Source organism: Mastacembelus armatus, chromosome 17 (assembly GCF_900324485.2).
Source record: "Mastacembelus armatus chromosome 17, fMasArm1.2, whole genome shotgun sequence".
In the NCBI taxonomy this organism is placed as follows: Eukaryota; Metazoa; Chordata; class Actinopteri; order Synbranchiformes; family Mastacembelidae; genus Mastacembelus; species Mastacembelus armatus.
The window spans coordinates 1,610,789-1,634,087 of NC_046649.1; the positions used below are offsets into that span (position 1 = coordinate 1,610,789).

The 23,299-nt window shown below is 44.8% G+C and overlaps 1 protein-coding gene across 5 annotated transcripts in view; it reads right to left on the reverse strand.

Moving 5' to 3' along the window:
• Positions 1 to 17,944: 17,944 nt before the first annotated feature.
• The window catches only part of LOC113133794 (junctophilin-1-like), a 66,552-nt gene continuing 61,197 nt past the window's right edge, over positions 17,945 to 23,299 (reverse strand). For all 5 annotated transcript variants that reach the window (XR_003296016.2, XM_026312697.2, XM_026312696.2 and 2 more), the window contains one exon: positions 17,945 to 22,930. Coding sequence is in view for 3 of the 5 variants with exons in the window: in XM_026312697.2 (XP_026168482.1) it covers positions 22,908 to 22,930 (23 nt within the window). In the remaining 2 variants the exon portion in view is untranslated. The remainder of the gene's footprint in view (positions 22,931 to 23,299) is intronic.

Consider the following 23,299-nt stretch of genomic DNA (forward strand, 5'->3'; position numbering starts at 1 on the left):
ACAGAAATACACGATTACACTATGATTAAGTGTATTAACTAATATATTTCAGTATTACAAATCAAATTAAGATTCATTTGATATCTCAGTTATTATATCATCACAAATCCATATTGTTTCCTAATGGCTCCGCTGGCAAAGTTTGACAGGGAAATATTGTGATTATGGCTGCGTTGTCTTTCATCATACAAGCGTACAACTTCTTCTTCTTCTTCTTTTCCTTTCGGCTGCTCCCTTCAGGGGTCGCCACAGCGAATCATCTGCCTCCACTTAACCCTATCTCTGTATCCTCCTCACCCACACCAACTATCCTCATGTCCTCCTTCACCACATCCAAGAACCTCCTCTTTGGTCTTCCTCTAAGCCTCCTTCCTGGCAGCTCTAACCTCAGCATCCTTTTAGCAGTGTATTCACTGTCCCTCCTCTGAACATGTCCAAACCATCTCAATCTGGCTTCCCTGGCTTTTTCTCCAAAACATCTAACATGAGCTGTCCCTCTGATGTACTCATTCCTGATCCTATCCATGCTCGTCACTCCCAAAGAGAACCTCAACATCTTCAGCTCTGCTACCTCCAGCTTTGCCTCCTGTCTTTTTCTCAGTGCCACTGTCTCTAAACCATACAACATTGCTGGTCTCACCACTGTCTTGTACACCTTTCCTTTCATTCTTAATGACACTCTTTTGTCACACATCATGCCTGACACTTTCCTCCACCCATTCCAACCTGCTTGCATACGTCTCTTCACTTCTTTTCCACACTCTCCGTCGCTCTGGACTGTTGACCCTAGGTACTTAAAATCTTCCACCTTCTTCACCTCTACTCCCTGTAACCTCACTGTTCTACTTGTGTCCCTCTCATTTACACACGTACTCTGTTTTACTGCGGCTAACCTTCATTCCTCTCCTTTCCAGAGCAAACCTCCACCTCTCTAGATTTTCCTCCAACTGCTCCCTGCTCTCAATACAGATGACAATGTCATCATGGTCCACGGAGATTCCTGTCTAACCTCATCTGTCAGCCTATCCATCACCACAGCAAACAAGAAGGGACTCAAAGCCGATCCTTGGTGCAGTCCCACCTCCACCTTGAACTCCTCTGTCACCCCTACAACACACTTCACCACTGTCTTACAGCTCTCATACATGTCTTGCACCACTCAAACATACTTCTCTGCTACTCCAGACTTCCTCATACAAAACCACAGCTCCTCTCTTGGCACCCTGTCATACGCTATTTCCAAATCTACACAGACACAAGCATCTCCTTCTGGCCTTCTCTGTACTTCTCCATCAGCATTCTCAAAGCAAATATTGCATCTGTGGTACTCTTTCTTGGCATGAAACTATACTGCTGCTCACAAATGCTCACTTCTGACCTCAGCCTAGCCTCCACTACTCTTTCCCATAACTTCATTGTGTGACTCATCAGCTTTATTCCTCTGTAGTTTCCACAACTCTGCACGTCTCCCTTGTTCTTAAAGATGGGCACCAGTACACTTCTCCTCCATTCCTCAGGCATCCTTTCTCTCTTGTTAAGTAGCCCAGTAAAAACTCTACTGCCACCTCTCCTAAACACGTCCATACTTCCACAGGTATGTCATCAGGACCAACTGCCTTTCCACTCTTTATCCTCTTCAACGCCTTCCTCACTTCATCCTTACTGATCTTTGCTACTTTCTGCTTCACAACAGTCACCTCTTCTACTCTGTGCCCTCTAACATTTTCCTCATTCATCAACTCTTCAAAGTATTCCTTCCATCTTTCCATCACACTTGTGGCACCTGTCAACACATTTCCATCCCTGTCTTTGATTACCCTAACCTGCTGCACATCCTTCCCAGCTCTGTCTCTCTGCCTCACTGCCTCACCAACCTGTACAAATCCACCTCTTCCTCCTTAGTGTCCAACCTATCATACGCCCTTTGTTTGGCCTTTGCCACCTCTACCTTCACCTTACGCTGCATCTCCCTGTCTGTTCTCTTCTGTCCTCAGTGTCCCACTTCGTCTCAGCTAACCTTTTCCTCTTAACACACTCCAGAACTTCCTTATTCTCCTTATCTGCTTTCCTCTTTCCAGATGACACACCAAGTACCCTCCTACCTGTTTCCCTGATCACTTTAGCTGTAGCTGTCCAGTCATCTGGAAGAACCTCCTGACCTCCCAGAGCCTGTTTCAGCTCCTCCCTGAAAGCCACACAACACTCTTCCTTTTTCAACTTCCACCACTTGGTCCTCAAATCTGCACTTGTCCTCTCCATCTTCCTCACCACCAGAGTCATCCTACACACCACCATCCTATGCTGTCTGGCTACACTCTCCCCAGCCACTACTTTGCAGTCACTGATCTCTTTCAGGTTGAAACGTCTGCACAAGATGTAATCAACTCTTATATGTCACCTTTTGCCCCTCCCTTTTCTGGAAAAGTGTGTTCACTACAGCCATTTCCATCCTTTTTGCGAAGTCTCCCATCTGTCCTTCTGCATTCCTGTCCTGCATATCAAACTTACCCATCACTTCCTCGTCACCTCTGTTTTCCTAACCAACATGTCCATTGAAGTCTGTCCCAATCACCACTTCCTCACCACTAGGGATACCCTGAATCATCTCATTCATCTCCCTCTAGAATTTCTCCTTCTCTTCTAACTCACATCCTACCTGTGGGGCATAACCACTGACAACATTCAACATCATACCTTCAACTTCCAGCTTCAGACTCATCAGCCTATCTGACACTCTCTTCACCTCCAGAACATTCCTAGCAAAATCCTCCTTCAGTATAACTCCTACTCCATTCCTCTTTCCATCCACACCATGATAAAATAGCTTGAACACTGCTCCTAATCTATAGGCCTTGCTATCTTTCCACCTGGTCTCCTGAACACACAAGATATCCACCTTTCTTATCTCTATCATATCAGCCAACTCTCTAGTTTCCCTGACAAAGTCCCTACATTCAAAGTCCCTACTCTAAGTCCTACACTCCTGCCCTTCCTCTTCTCTCTTTGCCTACGAACACGCCTTCCTCCTCTCCTTCTTTGACCAACAGTAGTCCAATTTCCACTGACACCCTGTAGGTCAACAGCACCAGTGGCGATCGTTGTTTACCCGGGCGCGGCCGATTCGGTATGGAAGTCGTATTTGTGATTCGCATGTTTGATTTGGCTTAGATTTTATGTTGGATGCCCTTCCTGACACAACCCTCTGCATTTACCCGGACTTGGGACCGGCACATGAAGACACTGGATTGTGCCCCCTTGTGGTTTCAGTTGTCCTCTTGTGGTTGCATTGGAAAGTTTAAACAATGACGATTTTGGGAATCCACTGTAAAAAGCAGATCAAGATAGCGTCAATGCTCTACACCACACTCTAAAGTGTGTCCTCTATTTTGTTAAGAATTAACCTAACACCCTCTCAACAGTATAAAATAACAAGACAAACCAGTAGCCAGATCTTCTTTCAAACTAAGAATGCACTTAATGCTGATTTCTTCTGCTTCTTGCTTTCTAATTTTTTTTCCATTAATGTTTCTCTTGCTACTGCATAGTTTTGAGACTGACATAAAACAGGGTCTACTGACTCATTCGGTTATCAGCTTCAAAGCTTCAAAGGTGAGTACACCTCGGTTCCTTAGTCATTCCAGATGGAGCTTGCTGTGGCCGTTTGTCACTGTAGTTAAGGATTACTGTGATTGTGTTGTAGCTACTGCTGCTGTGGCTGTCAGGAAGTCTAGTCCAATGGTTTGCCTCCATCCCCTTTCTGGTTCCTTAGTCAACAAATCCTTGTTGTTGTAGTGGACCTAAAGCCGCAGAATATGTTCACATTCCAGATTGAGGTAGGAGTGATATCCAGTTTATGGCTGTTAAAGTCTAAAACACTAAGTGACCTACTAAGGTAACCAAAAGGGGATGGTACAGGCCCTCGCCAACTGCACTATCAAAACTCCATTTGATAAGAGCAGACCACTGAGAGAACCCTCTTGCCAAAGAACCCCCCACCTTGCTCTACAACCTGCCATAAATTGATTTAGAATTGCTCCCCTTCAGGCAAGATCTGAAACCTATATGATCTACAAACTGGTCTTTATATCCTATTCTTATACATTTGTGCATTGATTGCTAAACATGTAATATATGTGACCAGCAGCACTTCCTGGACCAGTCACATCGTCACACAGCCACAGGACAAACCAGATGGATGAAGTCACAGAAAGACAGCCACTGACTTCGGTGCGGGTAGACCAAATGGTGGGGGTTCGAATCCCGACCAGGGCATCACCAGTGTCCTTACTAGCTACTAGCCTACCTCATCACAAATGAGCGATACAAATACTGGAGTCATACCGGCTCGGACGTCGCCCGGGTCAACAAGGTCCGCGTCAGGTGCTAGGGGACCAGGGCAACTTGATGAGAAATTGTCTTTCATCATACAAGCGTACAACTTCTTCTTCTTCTTCTTTTCCTTTCGGCTGCTCCCTTCAGGGGTCGCCACAGCGAATCATCTGCCTCCACTTAACCCTATCTCTGTATCCTCCTCACCCACACCAACTATCCTCATGTCCTCCTTCACCACATCCAAGAACCTCCTCTTTGGTCTTCCTCTAAGCCTCCTTCCTGGCAGCTCTAACCTCAGCATCCTTTTAGCAGTGTATTCACTGTCCCTCCTCTGAACATGTCCAAACCATCTCAATCTGGCTTCCCTGGCTTTTTCTCCAAAACATCTAACATGAGCTGTCCCTCTGATGTACTCATTCCTGATCCTATCCATGCTCGTCACTCCCAAAGAGAACCTCAACATCTTCAGCTCTGCTACCTCCAGCTTTGCCTCCTGTCTTTTTCTCAGTGCCACTGTCTCTAAACCATACAACATTGCTGGTCTCACCACTGTCTTGTACACCTTTCCTTTCATTCTTAATGACACTCTTTTGTCACACATCATGCCTGACACTTTCCTCCACCCATTCCAACCTGCTTGCATACGTCTCTTCACTTCTTTTCCACACTCTCCGTCGCTCTGGACTGTTGACCCTAGGTACTTAAAATCTTCCACCTTCTTCACCTCTACTCCCTGTAACCTCACTGTTCTACTTGTGTCCCTCTCATTTACACACGTACTCTGTTTTACTGCGGCTAACCTTCATTCCTCTCCTTTCCAGAGCAAACCTCCACCTCTCTAGATTTTCCTCCAACTGCTCCCTGCTCTCAATACAGATGACAATGTCATCATGGTCCACGGAGATTCCTGTCTAACCTCATCTGTCAGCCTATCCATCACCACAGCAAACAAGAAGGGACTCAAAGCCGATCCTTGGTGCAGTCCCACCTCCACCTTGAACTCCTCTGTCACCCCTACAACACACTTCACCACTGTCTTACAGCTCTCATACATGTCTTGCACCACTCAAACATACTTCTCTGCTACTCCAGACTTCCTCATACAAAACCACAGCTCCTCTCTTGGCACCCTGTCATACGCTATTTCCAAATCTACACAGACACAAGCATCTCCTTCTGGCCTTCTCTGTACTTCTCCATCAGCATTCTCAAAGCAAATATTGCATCTGTGGTACTCTTTCTTGGCATGAAACTATACTGCTGCTCACAAATGCTCACTTCTGACCTCAGCCTAGCCTCCACTACTCTTTCCCATAACTTCATTGTGTGACTCATCAGCTTTATTCCTCTGTAGTTTCCACAACTCTGCACGTCTCCCTTGTTCTTAAAGATGGGCACCAGTACACTTCTCCTCCATTCCTCAGGCATCCTTTCTCTCTTGTTAAGTAGCCCAGTAAAAACTCTACTGCCACCTCTCCTAAACACGTCCATACTTCCACAGGTATGTCATCAGGACCAACTGCCTTTCCACTCTTTATCCTCTTCAACGCCTTCCTCACTTCATCCTTACTGATCTTTGCTACTTTCTGCTTCACAACAGTCACCTCTTCTACTCTGTGCCCTCTAACATTTTCCTCATTCATCAACTCTTCAAAGTATTCCTTCCATCTTTCCATCACACTTGTGGCACCTGTCAACACATTTCCATCCCTGTCTTTGATTACCCTAACCTGCTGCACATCCTTCCCAGCTCTGTCTCTCTGCCTCACTGCCTCACCAACCTGTACAAATCCACCTCTTCCTCCTTAGTGTCCAACCTATCATACGCCCTTTGTTTGGCCTTTGCCACCTCTACCTTCACCTTACGCTGCATCTCCCTGTCTGTTCTCTTCTGTCCTCAGTGTCCCACTTCGTCTCAGCTAACCTTTTCCTCTTAACACACTCCAGAACTTCCTTATTCTCCTTATCTGCTTTCCTCTTTCCAGATGACACACCAAGTACCCTCCTACCTGTTTCCCTGATCACTTTAGCTGTAGCTGTCCAGTCATCTGGAAGAACCTCCTGACCTCCCAGAGCCTGTTTCAGCTCCTCCCTGAAAGCCACACAACACTCTTCCTTTTTCAACTTCCACCACTTGGTCCTCAAATCTGCACTTGTCCTCTCCATCTTCCTCACCACCAGAGTCATCCTACACACCACCATCCTATGCTGTCTGGCTACACTCTCCCCAGCCACTACTTTGCAGTCACTGATCTCTTTCAGGTTGAAACGTCTGCACAAGATGTAATCAACTCTTATATGTCACCTTTTGCCCCTCCCTTTTCTGGAAAAGTGTGTTCACTACAGCCATTTCCATCCTTTTTGCGAAGTCTCCCATCTGTCCTTCTGCATTCCTGTCCTGCATATCAAACTTACCCATCACTTCCTCGTCACCTCTGTTTTCCTAACCAACATGTCCATTGAAGTCTGTCCCAATCACCACTTCCTCACCACTAGGGATACCCTGAATCATCTCATTCATCTCCCTCTAGAATTTCTCCTTCTCTTCTAACTCACATCCTACCTGTGGGGCATAACCACTGACAACATTCAACATCATACCTTCAACTTCCAGCTTCAGACTCATCAGCCTATCTGACACTCTCTTCACCTCCAGAACATTCCTAGCAAAATCCTCCTTCAGTATAACTCCTACTCCATTCCTCTTTCCATCCACACCATGATAAAATAGCTTGAACACTGCTCCTAATCTATAGGCCTTGCTATCTTTCCACCTGGTCTCCTGAACACACAAGATATCCACCTTTCTTATCTCTATCATATCAGCCAACTCTCTAGTTTCCCTGACAAAGTCCCTACATTCAAAGTCCCTACTCTAAGTCCTACACTCCTGCCCTTCCTCTTCTCTCTTTGCCTACGAACACGCCTTCCTCCTCTCCTTCTTTGACCAACAGTAGTCCAATTTCCACTGACACCCTGTAGGTCAACAGCACCAGTGGCGATCGTTGTTTACCCGGGCGCGGCCGATTCGGTATGGAAGTCGTATTTGTGATTCGCATGTTTGATTTGGCTTAGATTTTATGTTGGATGCCCTTCCTGACACAACCCTCTGCATTTACCCGGACTTGGGACCGGCACATGAAGACACTGGATTGTGCCCCCTTGTGGTTTCAGTTGTCCTCTTGTGGTTGCATTGGAAAGTTTAAACAATGACGATTTTGGGAATCCACTGTAAAAAGCAGATCAAGATAGCGTCAATGCTCTACACCACACTCTAAAGTGTGTCCTCTATTTTGTTAAGAATTAACCTAACACCCTCTCAACAGTATAAAATAACAAGACAAACCAGTAGCCAGATCTTCTTTCAAACTAAGAATGCACTTAATGCTGATTTCTTCTGCTTCTTGCTTTCTAATTTTTTTTCCATTAATGTTTCTCTTGCTACTGCATAGTTTTGAGACTGACATAAAACAGGGTCTACTGACTCATTCGGTTATCAGCTTCAAAGCTTCAAAGGTGAGTACACCTCGGTTCCTTAGTCATTCCAGATGGAGCTTGCTGTGGCCGTTTGTCACTGTAGTTAAGGATTACTGTGATTGTGTTGTAGCTACTGCTGCTGTGGCTGTCAGGAAGTCTAGTCCAATGGTTTGCCTCCATCCCCTTTCTGGTTCCTTAGTCAACAAATCCTTGTTGTTGTAGTGGACCTAAAGCCGCAGAATATGTTCACATTCCAGATTGAGGTAGGAGTGATATCCAGTTTATGGCTGTTAAAGTCTAAAACACTAAGTGACCTACTAAGGTAACCAAAAGGGGATGGTACAGGCCCTCGCCAACTGCACTATCAAAACTCCATTTGATAAGAGCAGACCACTGAGAGAACCCTCTTGCCAAAGAACCCCCCACCTTGCTCTACAACCTGCCATAAATTGATTTAGAATTGCTCCCCTTCAGGCAAGATCTGAAACCTATATGATCTACAAACTGGTCTTTATATCCTATTCTTATACATTTGTGCATTGATTGCTAAACATGTAATATATGTGACCAGCAGCACTTCCTGGACCAGTCACATCGTCACACAGCCACAGGACAAACCAGATGGATGAAGTCACAGAAAGACAGCCACTGACTTCGGTGCGGGTAGACCAAATGGTGGGGGTTCGAATCCCGACCAGGGCATCACCAGTGTCCTTACTAGCTACTAGCCTACCTCATCACAAATGAGCGATACAAATACTGGAGTCATACCGGCTCGGACGTCGCCCGGGTCAACAAGGTCCGCGTCAGGTGCTAGGGGACCAGGGCAACTTGATGAGAAATTGTCTTTCATCATACAAGCGTACAACTTCTTCTTCTTCTTCTTTTCCTTTCGGCTGCTCCCTTCAGGGGTCGCCACAGCGAATCATCTGCCTCCACTTAACCCTATCTCTGTATCCTCCTCACCCACACCAACTATCCTCATGTCCTCCTTCACCACATCCAAGAACCTCCTCTTTGGTCTTCCTCTAAGCCTCCTTCCTGGCAGCTCTAACCTCAGCATCCTTTTAGCAGTGTATTCACTGTCCCTCCTCTGAACATGTCCAAACCATCTCAATCTGGCTTCCCTGGCTTTTTCTCCAAAACATCTAACATGAGCTGTCCCTCTGATGTACTCATTCCTGATCCTATCCATGCTCGTCACTCCCAAAGAGAACCTCAACATCTTCAGCTCTGCTACCTCCAGCTTTGCCTCCTGTCTTTTTCTCAGTGCCACTGTCTCTAAACCATACAACATTGCTGGTCTCACCACTGTCTTGTACACCTTTCCTTTCATTCTTAATGACACTCTTTTGTCACACATCATGCCTGACACTTTCCTCCACCCATTCCAACCTGCTTGCATACGTCTCTTCACTTCTTTTCCACACTCTCCGTCGCTCTGGACTGTTGACCCTAGGTACTTAAAATCTTCCACCTTCTTCACCTCTACTCCCTGTAACCTCACTGTTCTACTTGTGTCCCTCTCATTTACACACGTACTCTGTTTTACTGCGGCTAACCTTCATTCCTCTCCTTTCCAGAGCAAACCTCCACCTCTCTAGATTTTCCTCCAACTGCTCCCTGCTCTCAATACAGATGACAATGTCATCATGGTCCACGGAGATTCCTGTCTAACCTCATCTGTCAGCCTATCCATCACCACAGCAAACAAGAAGGGACTCAAAGCCGATCCTTGGTGCAGTCCCACCTCCACCTTGAACTCCTCTGTCACCCCTACAACACACTTCACCACTGTCTTACAGCTCTCATACATGTCTTGCACCACTCAAACATACTTCTCTGCTACTCCAGACTTCCTCATACAAAACCACAGCTCCTCTCTTGGCACCCTGTCATACGCTATTTCCAAATCTACACAGACACAAGCATCTCCTTCTGGCCTTCTCTGTACTTCTCCATCAGCATTCTCAAAGCAAATATTGCATCTGTGGTACTCTTTCTTGGCATGAAACTATACTGCTGCTCACAAATGCTCACTTCTGACCTCAGCCTAGCCTCCACTACTCTTTCCCATAACTTCATTGTGTGACTCATCAGCTTTATTCCTCTGTAGTTTCCACAACTCTGCACGTCTCCCTTGTTCTTAAAGATGGGCACCAGTACACTTCTCCTCCATTCCTCAGGCATCCTTTCTCTCTTGTTAAGTAGCCCAGTAAAAACTCTACTGCCACCTCTCCTAAACACGTCCATACTTCCACAGGTATGTCATCAGGACCAACTGCCTTTCCACTCTTTATCCTCTTCAACGCCTTCCTCACTTCATCCTTACTGATCTTTGCTACTTTCTGCTTCACAACAGTCACCTCTTCTACTCTGTGCCCTCTAACATTTTCCTCATTCATCAACTCTTCAAAGTATTCCTTCCATCTTTCCATCACACTTGTGGCACCTGTCAACACATTTCCATCCCTGTCTTTGATTACCCTAACCTGCTGCACATCCTTCCCAGCTCTGTCTCTCTGCCTCACTGCCTCACCAACCTGTACAAATCCACCTCTTCCTCCTTAGTGTCCAACCTATCATACGCCCTTTGTTTGGCCTTTGCCACCTCTACCTTCACCTTACGCTGCATCTCCCTGTCTGTTCTCTTCTGTCCTCAGTGTCCCACTTCGTCTCAGCTAACCTTTTCCTCTTAACACACTCCAGAACTTCCTTATTCTCCTTATCTGCTTTCCTCTTTCCAGATGACACACCAAGTACCCTCCTACCTGTTTCCCTGATCACTTTAGCTGTAGCTGTCCAGTCATCTGGAAGAACCTCCTGACCTCCCAGAGCCTGTTTCAGCTCCTCCCTGAAAGCCACACAACACTCTTCCTTTTTCAACTTCCACCACTTGGTCCTCAAATCTGCACTTGTCCTCTCCATCTTCCTCACCACCAGAGTCATCCTACACACCACCATCCTATGCTGTCTGGCTACACTCTCCCCAGCCACTACTTTGCAGTCACTGATCTCTTTCAGGTTGAAACGTCTGCACAAGATGTAATCAACTCTTATATGTCACCTTTTGCCCCTCCCTTTTCTGGAAAAGTGTGTTCACTACAGCCATTTCCATCCTTTTTGCGAAGTCTCCCATCTGTCCTTCTGCATTCCTGTCCTGCATATCAAACTTACCCATCACTTCCTCGTCACCTCTGTTTTCCTAACCAACATGTCCATTGAAGTCTGTCCCAATCACCACTTCCTCACCACTAGGGATACCCTGAATCATCTCATTCATCTCCCTCTAGAATTTCTCCTTCTCTTCTAACTCACATCCTACCTGTGGGGCATAACCACTGACAACATTCAACATCATACCTTCAACTTCCAGCTTCAGACTCATCAGCCTATCTGACACTCTCTTCACCTCCAGAACATTCCTAGCAAAATCCTCCTTCAGTATAACTCCTACTCCATTCCTCTTTCCATCCACACCATGATAAAATAGCTTGAACACTGCTCCTAATCTATAGGCCTTGCTATCTTTCCACCTGGTCTCCTGAACACACAAGATATCCACCTTTCTTATCTCTATCATATCAGCCAACTCTCTAGTTTCCCTGACAAAGTCCCTACATTCAAAGTCCCTACTCTAAGTCCTACACTCCTGCCCTTCCTCTTCTCTCTTTGCCTACGAACACGCCTTCCTCCTCTCCTTCTTTGACCAACAGTAGTCCAATTTCCACTGACACCCTGTAGGTCAACAGCACCAGTGGCGATCGTTGTTTACCCGGGCGCGGCCGATTCGGTATGGAAGTCGTATTTGTGATTCGCATGTTTGATTTGGCTTAGATTTTATGTTGGATGCCCTTCCTGACACAACCCTCTGCATTTACCCGGACTTGGGACCGGCACATGAAGACACTGGATTGTGCCCCCTTGTGGTTTCAGTTGTCCTCTTGTGGTTGCATTGGAAAGTTTAAACAATGACGATTTTGGGAATCCACTGTAAAAAGCAGATCAAGATAGCGTCAATGCTCTACACCACACTCTAAAGTGTGTCCTCTATTTTGTTAAGAATTAACCTAACACCCTCTCAACAGTATAAAATAACAAGACAAACCAGTAGCCAGATCTTCTTTCAAACTAAGAATGCACTTAATGCTGATTTCTTCTGCTTCTTGCTTTCTAATTTTTTTTCCATTAATGTTTCTCTTGCTACTGCATAGTTTTGAGACTGACATAAAACAGGGTCTACTGACTCATTCGGTTATCAGCTTCAAAGCTTCAAAGGTGAGTACACCTCGGTTCCTTAGTCATTCCAGATGGAGCTTGCTGTGGCCGTTTGTCACTGTAGTTAAGGATTACTGTGATTGTGTTGTAGCTACTGCTGCTGTGGCTGTCAGGAAGTCTAGTCCAATGGTTTGCCTCCATCCCCTTTCTGGTTCCTTAGTCAACAAATCCTTGTTGTTGTAGTGGACCTAAAGCCGCAGAATATGTTCACATTCCAGATTGAGGTAGGAGTGATATCCAGTTTATGGCTGTTAAAGTCTAAAACACTAAGTGACCTACTAAGGTAACCAAAAGGGGATGGTACAGGCCCTCGCCAACTGCACTATCAAAACTCCATTTGATAAGAGCAGACCACTGAGAGAACCCTCTTGCCAAAGAACCCCCCACCTTGCTCTACAACCTGCCATAAATTGATTTAGAATTGCTCCCCTTCAGGCAAGATCTGAAACCTATATGATCTACAAACTGGTCTTTATATCCTATTCTTATACATTTGTGCATTGATTGCTAAACATGTAATATATGTGACCAGCAGCACTTCCTGGACCAGTCACATCGTCACACAGCCACAGGACAAACCAGATGGATGAAGTCACAGAAAGACAGCCACTGACTTCGGTGCGGGTAGACCAAATGGTGGGGGTTCGAATCCCGACCAGGGCATCACCAGTGTCCTTACTAGCTACTAGCCTACCTCATCACAAATGAGCGATACAAATACTGGAGTCATACCGGCTCGGACGTCGCCCGGGTCAACAAGGTCCGCGTCAGGTGCTAGGGGACCAGGGCAACTTGATGAGAAATGGGCTACTGGAACAAGACACTCGTGGACGAGGGCTGATAACAGAGAACTGTTGGAATGCTACTATATGGGGAGCAAACCCCAGCGATAGGGGCTACATGAAGAAGATGTGGGACCTATGGAAACTCCGAAACCCACCATCCACACTAGGGCCAAAGCATCTAGTAGCTCAATGTTCCAACATCCGCAAACGGCAGCTGCTATCAAAACTAGAGATTGAAGAAATACAACTCAAATGCTACGGCAAGGGGGAGCCAGGACACCAGGTCAGGGGGGAAACAACACCACCCCCACCTGAGATTGGGTATCAAGCCCCAACGACAAGCCCCGACACGCCCAACACAAGAGCAGCTGACCTGAGAGTGAAGATCGTAGGCAAGATGGACACCTGGAACCTCCGCAGCCGGTTCCCAAGACTAAGTGAAGTACTCTCTGAAAGTCTACTAGGAGATGTGAATGCAGCATTACGAACAATCCCCACTGTGACCATCACCGAGAACAACAAGCTGATATACACCACGGCAGTAACACGAGAGCAGACCCACCAAGGCTGGAGACTGAACAATACTGGAAAAACATATGGGAGAGGGAGGCATCACATAACACCAATGCCCAGTGGCTGGCAGACCTGAGATCAGACCACAGCAACCTCCCTAAACAGGAACCAGTAACCATTGCAATGGCAGATATCCGAGAAAGGGTTTCAAACATGAAGAACTGGACAGCACCGGGACCTGACATGATCCACACCTACTGGCTAAAGAAGCTAATTGCCCTCCATGAGCGCTTGGCAGCTCAAATGAACCAGCTGCTAATGGATGGGACTCACCCAGAGTGGCTAACTGAAGGCAGGACAGTCCTGATCCTGAAGGACCCCCAAAAGGGAGCAGTCCCATCCAACTACCGTCCGATAACCTTCCTCTGTACAACATGGAAGCTCCTGTCGGGCATCATAGCGGCTAAGATGGGTAGGCACATGGCTCAATACATGAGCGGGGCCCAGAAAGGAATGGGTAAAGACACCAGGGGAGCAAAACATCAAATACTGGTGGATAAAGCGGTTGCTCGAGACTGTAAGACCAGGCAGACCAACCTGTGCACCGCCTGGATTGACTACAAGAAAGCCTACGACTCAATGCCTCACACATGGATCCTGGAATGCCTGGAGCTGTACAACATCAATACGACCCTAAGAACCTTCATAAGGAACTCAATGGGACTGTGGAAAACAACCCTAGTAGCCAACCTCAAGCCGATAGCACAAGTCTCCATCAAGTGCGGCATCTACCAAGGAGATGCTCTCTCCCCGCTGCTGTTCTGCATAGGCCTGAAACCCCTCAGCCAGATCATCACTAAGACTGGCTTCTGATACCGACTGCGAAATGGGGCAACCATCAGCCATCTCCTGTACATGGATGACATCAAGCTGTATGCCAGGACCGAGCGAGACATCAACTCACTGATCCACACCACCAGGATATACAGCAACGACATTGGAATGCCATTTGGACTGGACAAGTGTGGTCGAATGATAACAAAGAGAGGGAAGGTTGTCAGGACTGAAGGAGTTGAACTCCCAGAAGGCAGCATAGCAGATGTTGAGGGGAGCTACAAGTACCTTGGAATCCCACAGGCAAATGGGAACCAAGAAGAAGCCGCAAGGAAAGCAGCCACAGCCAAATACCTACAGAGAGTAAGGCAAGTCCTAAGAAGTCAGCTAAATGGGAAGAACAAGGTCCAAGCCATCAACACCTACGCTCTGCCGGTCATCAGATACCCCGCTGGCATAATAAGCTGGCCAAAAGAGGACATAGAAGCCACTGATGTCAAGACAAGGAAGCTCTGAGCAGCATCCTGAGACTGTACGCTAAGAGGAAGGAAGGAGGCCGGGGACTGGTGAGCATCAGAGCCACCATCCAAGATGAAACAGCCAAGATCCATGAGTACATCAGGAAGATGGCACCAAGCGATGGAATACTTCGTGAATATCTCAGGCAACAGAAGCCCGATGCAGAGGAAGAAAAGCAAGAACCATCATGGCAGGACAAACCCCTGCACGGCATGTACCACCGACAGATACAAGAAGTGGCTGATATCGAAAAGTCCTACCGGTGGCTGGAAAAAACTGGACTGAAAGACAGCACAGAGGCACTGATCGTAGCGGCACAAGAACAGGCCCTGAGCACACGATCGATAGAGGCCGGGGTCTACCACACCAGGCAGGACCCCAGGTGCAGGCTGTGCAAAGATGCTCCTGAGACAATCCAGCACATAACAGCAGGTTGTAAGATGCTAGCAGGCAGAGCGTACATGGAACGCTATAACCAAGTGGCCGGCATAGTGTACAGGAACATCTGTGCTGCATATGGGTTGGAGATCCCAAAGTCAAAATGGGACACACCTCCAAAGGTGAGGGAGAATGACCGAGCTAAGATCCTGTGGGACTTCCAGATACAGACTGACAAACAGGTGATGGCTAACCAACCGGACATAGTAGTGGTGGACAAACAACAGAAGAAAGCCGTAGTGGTAGATGTAGCGATCCCAAGTGACAACAACATCAGAAAGAAGGAACATTAGAAGCTGGAGAAATACCAAGGGCTTAAAGAAGAGCTAGAAAAGATGTGGAAGGTGAAGGCAACAGTGCTCCCCGTGGTAATCGGCACCCTCGGGGCTGTGACCCCCAAAACTGGGAGAGTGGCTCCAACAGATCCCAGGAACAACATCAGAGATCTCTGTCCAGAAGAGCGCAGTGCTAGGAACAGCTAAGATACTGCGAAGAACCCTCAAACTCCCAGGCCTCTGGTAGAGGACCCGAGATTGAGGAAGACACACACACACCACCCATAGGGGTGAGACGGGAATTTTTTTATATATGTATATATATATATATCTGTCGCCAGAGCCTCTCCAGAGCCAGAGCCTCTCCAGCTGCCAGAGCCAGAGCCTCTTCAGCCGCCAGAGCCTCTTCAGCCACCAGAGTCAGAGCCTCTCCAGCCACCAGAACCAGAGCCTCTCCAGCCGCCAGCGCCAGCGCCAGAGCCTCTCCAGCCGCCAGCGCCAGCGCCAGAGCCTCTCCAGCCGCAGCAGCAACTAGAACTTCCCAAGCCGCAGCAGCAACCAGAGCTTCCCGAGCCACAGCAGCAACCAGAGCTTCCCGAGCTGCAGCAGCAGACGCCGCCGCTGGAGCTTCCCGAGCTGCCTCTCCAGCCGCCAGCGCCAGAACTAGAACCAGAGTCAGAGCCGCCTTGCCTCCCTCAACAGCAGCCGTTGCAGCAGTCGGAGTCCTCGGGACCAGGGTCTCCGGGGTCGTCCGGGTCACAGCCGCAGCTCCTAACTCTCAGTGTCCTGAACCACAGCGGCCGCCGCCAGAGTTTCTGCTGCGCCGGCCACCAGAGAACCCTGGCCCGCCAGATTGGCTGGCGCCGTCGCAACTACCACAGTCCCCAGGGCCGCCACCACCACAACGACAGCCATCAGAGTTTTCTAGGCCGCCTTCCCGAGTCTTCCGAGTGGACCCAGCTACCGCCGGATCCTCCTGAGCCGCAGCAGCCGGACCTTCCCGAGGTTCCCGTGCGGACCCAGCCTCCCGGGCTACCACGGTCCCCAGAGCCGCGACAGCAGCCGCTACCACATTCCCCAGAGCCGCCGCCGCCACCGCAGCAGCAGCCGCTACCACATTCCCCAGAGCCGCCGCCGCAGCAGCCGCTACCACGTTCCCCAGAGCCGCTGCAGCAGCAGCAGCCGCTACCACGTTCCCCAGAGCCTCTGCCGCTGCAGCAGCAGCAGCCACTACATGTTCCCCAGAGCCGCCGCCGCAGCAGCAGCATCCCTGGTCTCCACCCTGCTTCAGAGGTTGTCCGCCCAAGCAGATCCGGACCTTGGATCGCCACGACGCCAGGGTCGGCCCTTGGGGGCGGGCCATGGAGAGGGGGTTCAGCCCTCAGGAGTGCGCCGTGGAGAAGGGGGGTACTGTCACGGTTCGGTCAGGCTCCCTCCTCAGACAATTACTCCAATCCGCTTCACCTGAGTCCTCACCGCGATCACCTGCTCCTTGTCCGATCTCGTAAACATGACGTGGACCTTACTCTTGTAAGCTAAATCTAAGTTACCATCTTCCTAGTTCTGTTTCCTACGTTTTCCTTTTGTACCTGTCCATGCATTTCTGTAAATAAACGCTGGGGTCACTTCACTTATCTCTGAGTCAGACTGCCTATGTTACAGTAGAAAGCAAGACCTGCATAGAATCTGGCCAAGAGAGCGTTGAATGACAGCGCAATGGCCATAAGAGCCAGTTCAGCCTCTTCCAGAAATTGTCACTAGACGGTGGAGTCCATTAGCTGAATGGATAATGGAGTCAGGTAAGCTATCGTTTAAATACAGGAATAACAGAGCACATTTTCAGACAATGCATTGCAATCTCAATTTCCATATTGCCATTATACAGAGCCCAGTGATGTTTTTCAGGTTATGAAAAAATCTCAGACAAATCAGATGCCAATCAATGAATGTTGCCAAAAATATGTATGGTTATAACAGTGGACCCAAAAACAAATTGGGTAACTTGGCTTAGTAATAAAGCCTACACTCCAAAGAAAGTATCAGATACTTGCATACTTCATTCTTTCAGAATGAAGGAAAAATATCATGAAATAATTTCAGGAAGAAGGAAACGAAACCGCCTTCTTCATCTGAATGAAGTCATGTCCTTTTTAAAAACTTCTATGTTGTGCCACTGTCTCCAGGCAGGCCAACAGTTCTTGGACAGCTCGTCTATTTTTGTCACAAGAGAGGTGAGCCAAGTTTTACACTTTAAAGTTAGAGCATCTCTAGTGGAATAGGATCCCACACGCTGTACGCCAAATCAACTTAAGCAATATGGAATACCCCTTTTTTCCTCCCTGTCATTGCCTTATCAGACTGTAATACTGTGATCTGTCTCACACGTGTCAAATGGAATGATATGTTTAATAGATTTTACCACAGTGATAGTGATTATATGTCATGATGCTTGTGGAAAGCAAGGGCAGAGGGCAAAGAATACACAAAAACAAGAAATGTAAACCCACTTTTATTTCCATAGAAGGACAGCCAAAAAAATAAACAAACACTGCCTTAAAATCCATACACAATGTACATTGATGGAAAGGAAACCAAATTATTGTCCTACTGGGTCAAAGCAATGATGGCAGATTAATTAGTAGAACGACACAGTACAATTGTTTGAGTATATTTTATACACAAACATTTAAGACAAACAAAGCTAACTCCACACTAACTGGTCTCATTACATGAATTTTAAATTCATGTACCAATCATAATTCAACCCATGGAAACATTCCAGACTCTCGTCTCCTTTTCCCTGTTAACTTCAAAAACATTTAATCAAAGAAATATTAACAAGTTCTATTCAAATCATTTCTTTCTGTTTCCTACTCAAATGACCTTTCTGTAACGACCTTGACTTGCATATATCTGAACTGCACCCACACTCCAGAAAAGGAACTGAAAGTTCATAATTACAGCTTACTGATGAGGAACATGTTCTGTGGCCACCATAGGCACAGGGCATGCTGCATATGATGACCTACACTGATGAAGGCCTGATGAGGTGAAAATAGCACTGCATGACAAATAAACACTAGTGTGAGCATATTGTTTCAATGAAAAACGTAAGTACTGTATCTAAATTTGAATGTTACTGCTAAAGGTTGGTAAGCACTTTATTTTCCATAGCAAGCAAAGACCCATTATACTTTATTTTTAATTTGTATTTAGCAAATTGAGTGATACCAAAATCAGATGCCAATTTGCTTTGAAAAATAGGGTTTGTAAAACACTGTCGACTTCTATAATGTAATCCTGTGTTGGTCTGTGTAAAATAATGTCTTTTCAACTCATATTTTAAATAATCAAAACTTAATACTGCTGCGCTGCTGCATTCTCTGCTTTAGCAGAGTTGTGTGCACACAACTAGACACTGGAGTGTGGATTACAGTGAGCCATTCAACACTTCATCATTGCTGTCCATTCTTTCAATTAAGTGGTAACAAATTCAAGTAAAAAGATTCTTGCACATAACCGATCTAGTTAACACAGCCTCTGTTTATAAAGTCTGTTGCTTTCATGTACCATGACTCTTACACAATTGCTGACATTAGCTTTAGCAAGTCTTGAAAGTGAAAAGTTGACATTGTACATGAACAGCATGATTTTTTCTGCAGTGGCAGTAAACAAAACAAAGCAGCCTGTAGTAAATTCAGAGCTTATTTAGGGCTGACAGTCAGTGGACTGACAATGAAAATATTTTTCTGTGTTAGAAGAATGAGCTACTTCCCTGCAGGCAGTAAACAGTACTACAAAATTTCCAGAAGTGTGCCAGTCATAGTGCTGTGGTGGGATCCTACAAACAATTGGAAATAGTCTTCCAATTATCTATTTTCGTAAATATGCATTGAAAGCCTTAAACCTTAATGAAAGAAATTTGCTAACTTTTACTTAACGTATTCTCATTTTCCAACAAATTTAAATATAAATATATATAAATTATATATAAATATATAAATAAAATATTTGATCCAAATATATATATATATTTGACATGGCATTATGCATGTTAGCAGTGGTTTATTTTAACAGGCTTTAATTTGAACCTAGCAATCACACACCAGCAACTTTCAATACATTAAAAACATTTTAAATATGTTCCTTGCAACATATATTATTGATTTTAATAAAAATGTTGTCCATAAAACCGCAACTCTTGACAAGCAGAGTTGTCAACCAGAAAGAAAATTAGTTTCTCTCTGCTTCCACAGGTCTAAGTGGGTTAGTCAGAAAATAGCATGGTCTCTGCACAGAGAGCACACTCAAACAACCAACAGTACTATTTAATCATATTTTATGGCTTACAATATTTAAATGAAAATTTTCTTGGTTTGGAACACAAGGCAGTAGCATTCCTGGTCTGAATTAGAATTACACTTTTGAAAATAATACCCAACCAATCAGAAGCCCAGTCTTTTCACCTGCCTGGCCAAATCAGAACAGAATACCACATACAACAGTAGAAAATGATCAACATCCAACTCATGCACAAATGAATCTATCTTGATCAATCAAAATGTAAATAATCAACTGCCTTATTAAGCTTAAAAAAAAATCCTAAATATATTAACCACAAAAATAATTTCAAATAAACTTAAGTAAAAAAAAAACACAATGGTATATTTGACTATACACTGTATGTAATTTAACTAAAGAGAGGTTTAGGTTAAAAGGTACATCATGTCACAGTACCGCTTAATTTTGCATGACCATAATTTCCTAATTATTTCCTGAAAGGTTTCCTGGAAAGAAATACAATTTCACGAAAAATTATTTCCACATGTAGAAACTTGTTGGCTTGTTATAATATTCAGAATATTGATCAACAAGCAATGAAAAATGAACACAGAATAGGTGTCATGCTGTCACGCCAAGCAACTATTAATATCTCTGACAAAATTGTTAATAATACATGGCATAGCAGACAGATCTACTATTAGTAGTCACATTAGTATTGTTCTGGTTAACATAAATAAATAACTAGAAATTGATAAATATTCAAAATCACAGCTCTTTGTTTTCTAGCATATAAATTGTAAAATCAAAATGCCCAAGCTCACAATTAAAATGAATTCTTCCAAGAACCTTTTGAGTAGGATTCCTTGGATGGGGTGTTTTACTAAAATCATAGGACAAGGCAGTAGTTCTGATTTTTAACACTGTACTTCTCTACCATAAAATCTGCTGAAAGCTGTATGTTGCATGAAAACACTGGTGAAGTCATCAAATCATAATCAGTAAATAATTACTGAAAAATGTACAATGCAATGGTCAGATTAATAACAAAACATAAAAATACAGACCACAAACTAAAGTGGTGAAATGAAACTTTTTAACATAACATAACATAATAGGCCTTAAACTAAAATGGTTCACGTCAGTCTGTCAGTAAAAGTCGCTGTCACTATTTCCGCTTTATGTCAGTAACACTGAATATTCATTTTACTATTGGAGTAGTAGTGAACTCACTGGTATTTCAGGTAATGTCAGCTACTGTGTAGAAAGAGAAGATATCAGTTATGGATTAACCCCAAGTTTTAGCTTTAACATGTCGCCTCCTGTTTTTGTCCCAGCTTTAAGCAATACCGCATTTCCTGCTTACTGCATAACAGCTTGTATTTTTTCATGCATAACTGCAAACCTACTCTGAACAAGAGCCATGCCTGTAATTGTCTGACATTGGTGTTTAGGAAACATAAAACAAATAATATAATGATATAATACAATGATACTCATGTTTTTGTTTCTTGATACAGGTAAATTATTATATCACAAACTCTCTCACACAGGGTACATGATACTGAATTAATCTTCGTATTAGTAATGAGGACTGTGGGGACATAAATATAAATATAGAAACATAAATTCATACAGTAGTTCATAGTACTAAGTATCACAGTATAAAGATACAAACAGTGAACAAAAAAGATTCATTCATTAAAAAGAGGAATCTAGTTCCACAATGGCAAATCTGACACCTACTCTTACAAAACAGACTGCAAGCAGGAAATATATTCCTGAATATCATTTGCAAAATTTAAATGAAGCTTAACTATGACATTGTAGTTACGTTTCCAAATGTAACTTTATCCACCTTTTTTGGAAAAAAAACCCCTCTGATTGTCTAATGTGCACCTGATGTGGTATAGAAAACAGCAGGTGGTGAGACCCACAAAATCAGATAAAAACAGATATGTACAGATCCATAGACAGACTGTGATAGAAATAGAGCCACTCTCCCAGGACCCAGCAGAGGGAGAATCAGCTAAGCGCTTCGCATTCCTGCCCTGGCCCCTCTCACCCACCACCACGTCACTCTGTAAAATGGTAAGGCAGCTGTTGGCTTCCATCAGCTTAAAGTGCATATCCAAACATATCCAGCCTACCACCCGCCCACCCACACAAACACACGCAGCTGAAGCAAATACACATGTGAAATACAAGCCTGGTTTCCATCCAAAAAGGTTTCTGTGGACTTTAATGTAACAGAAGCAGCAAAATTCAACAATAATTGCTCTGCCACTTTAAAAACATCTTCATGCTTACTTGAAGCAGAACATATTCTTAATCAACACATTATGCAACCCATGGAAGTAGAAGAGCATTGCTTGACTAAGTAATCGAGGCTTGGTGTGACTGGCCTGGTGTATAGTTCCACTCAAGTGCACTACAGTTCAAACATGGCTATCATAGATATGTTAGGTGACATATCTAATTGCCACAATCTGCAAATGTGGTGTAAATCCCACCCCTCCACAGTGTAATCTGGTGATATGTGGTGGCAGTGAAATTTAATGTAAGCAACATTAGTGAAACTGAAGGGCAATAATTACTTTTCCAGTACTCATCAATATTTAGTGCTCTCTATTCTTGTGGTGGACCATTTAGGAAACAAATTCTTTCAACTCAGCTGGGCAAGGCACAAACATTTTATTGTAGCATTTCACAACTGTCAGATTTGCTGAACATTTGGATGATGAGCACAGACATCATAGGCATTTATAGGCAGTATAGATGGCAGGCCTCACAGTCACTCATATTACTCATATTACATACTCTACTTCACATTCCTGCGAAGCCTTCTGTTATTTCTAAACCTGATAGAGAATTCATATTTGGGACTCATTTCCACATGCTCGTTTCAGTTTTCACCTCACTCTGAATGGAGTCACAAATCATCGCCAGTTCAATCAGGCTGGAGTTGGGCACCAAAGACAGCCATTCATTCCATCCAGATAGAGGGTTGTGTGGGGGGGTTGTTGTAGTTGTGGAGATTTCATCTTTCTCTCTCTATGCTTTTCATCCAAGCCCTCCATGTGTTTGCTTCTTCTTGTTTATTTTTGCCCGTGTCTGCCATTCTGACAGGCACCATTTTTTCATAAGGCTTGTTGGCTGTTGGAGAGTTAGCAGCTCAGGAGACTAGTTTGGTGTCCACTGCAGGATAAAAGAATACAGAATTATTTTGAATGATATTCAGGGCAGCTATACTGCAAGTATGCATATGTATTAACTTTTGAAACCAGAAACACAATCCTGTACATATAGAACGTGGAATTAAAAACTATAGTTATATTGAAGTGGTAAGAGGGTATAATACCTGAAAAATTATGAAATTACCACATAAAATACATTATGTGGAATAGAAATATTACTATAAATTCTATTTTAAGTGGCTTTATTATTTATATCAGTTGCAGTGAGAACCAGGCCTTTGTTTAGTTTTGGTTAAAGACAGTCAGTTAGTTAGTCGTTGACTGCTAAACCCCAAAACAGCACTTGTCCAATCATACATTAGCTACCATA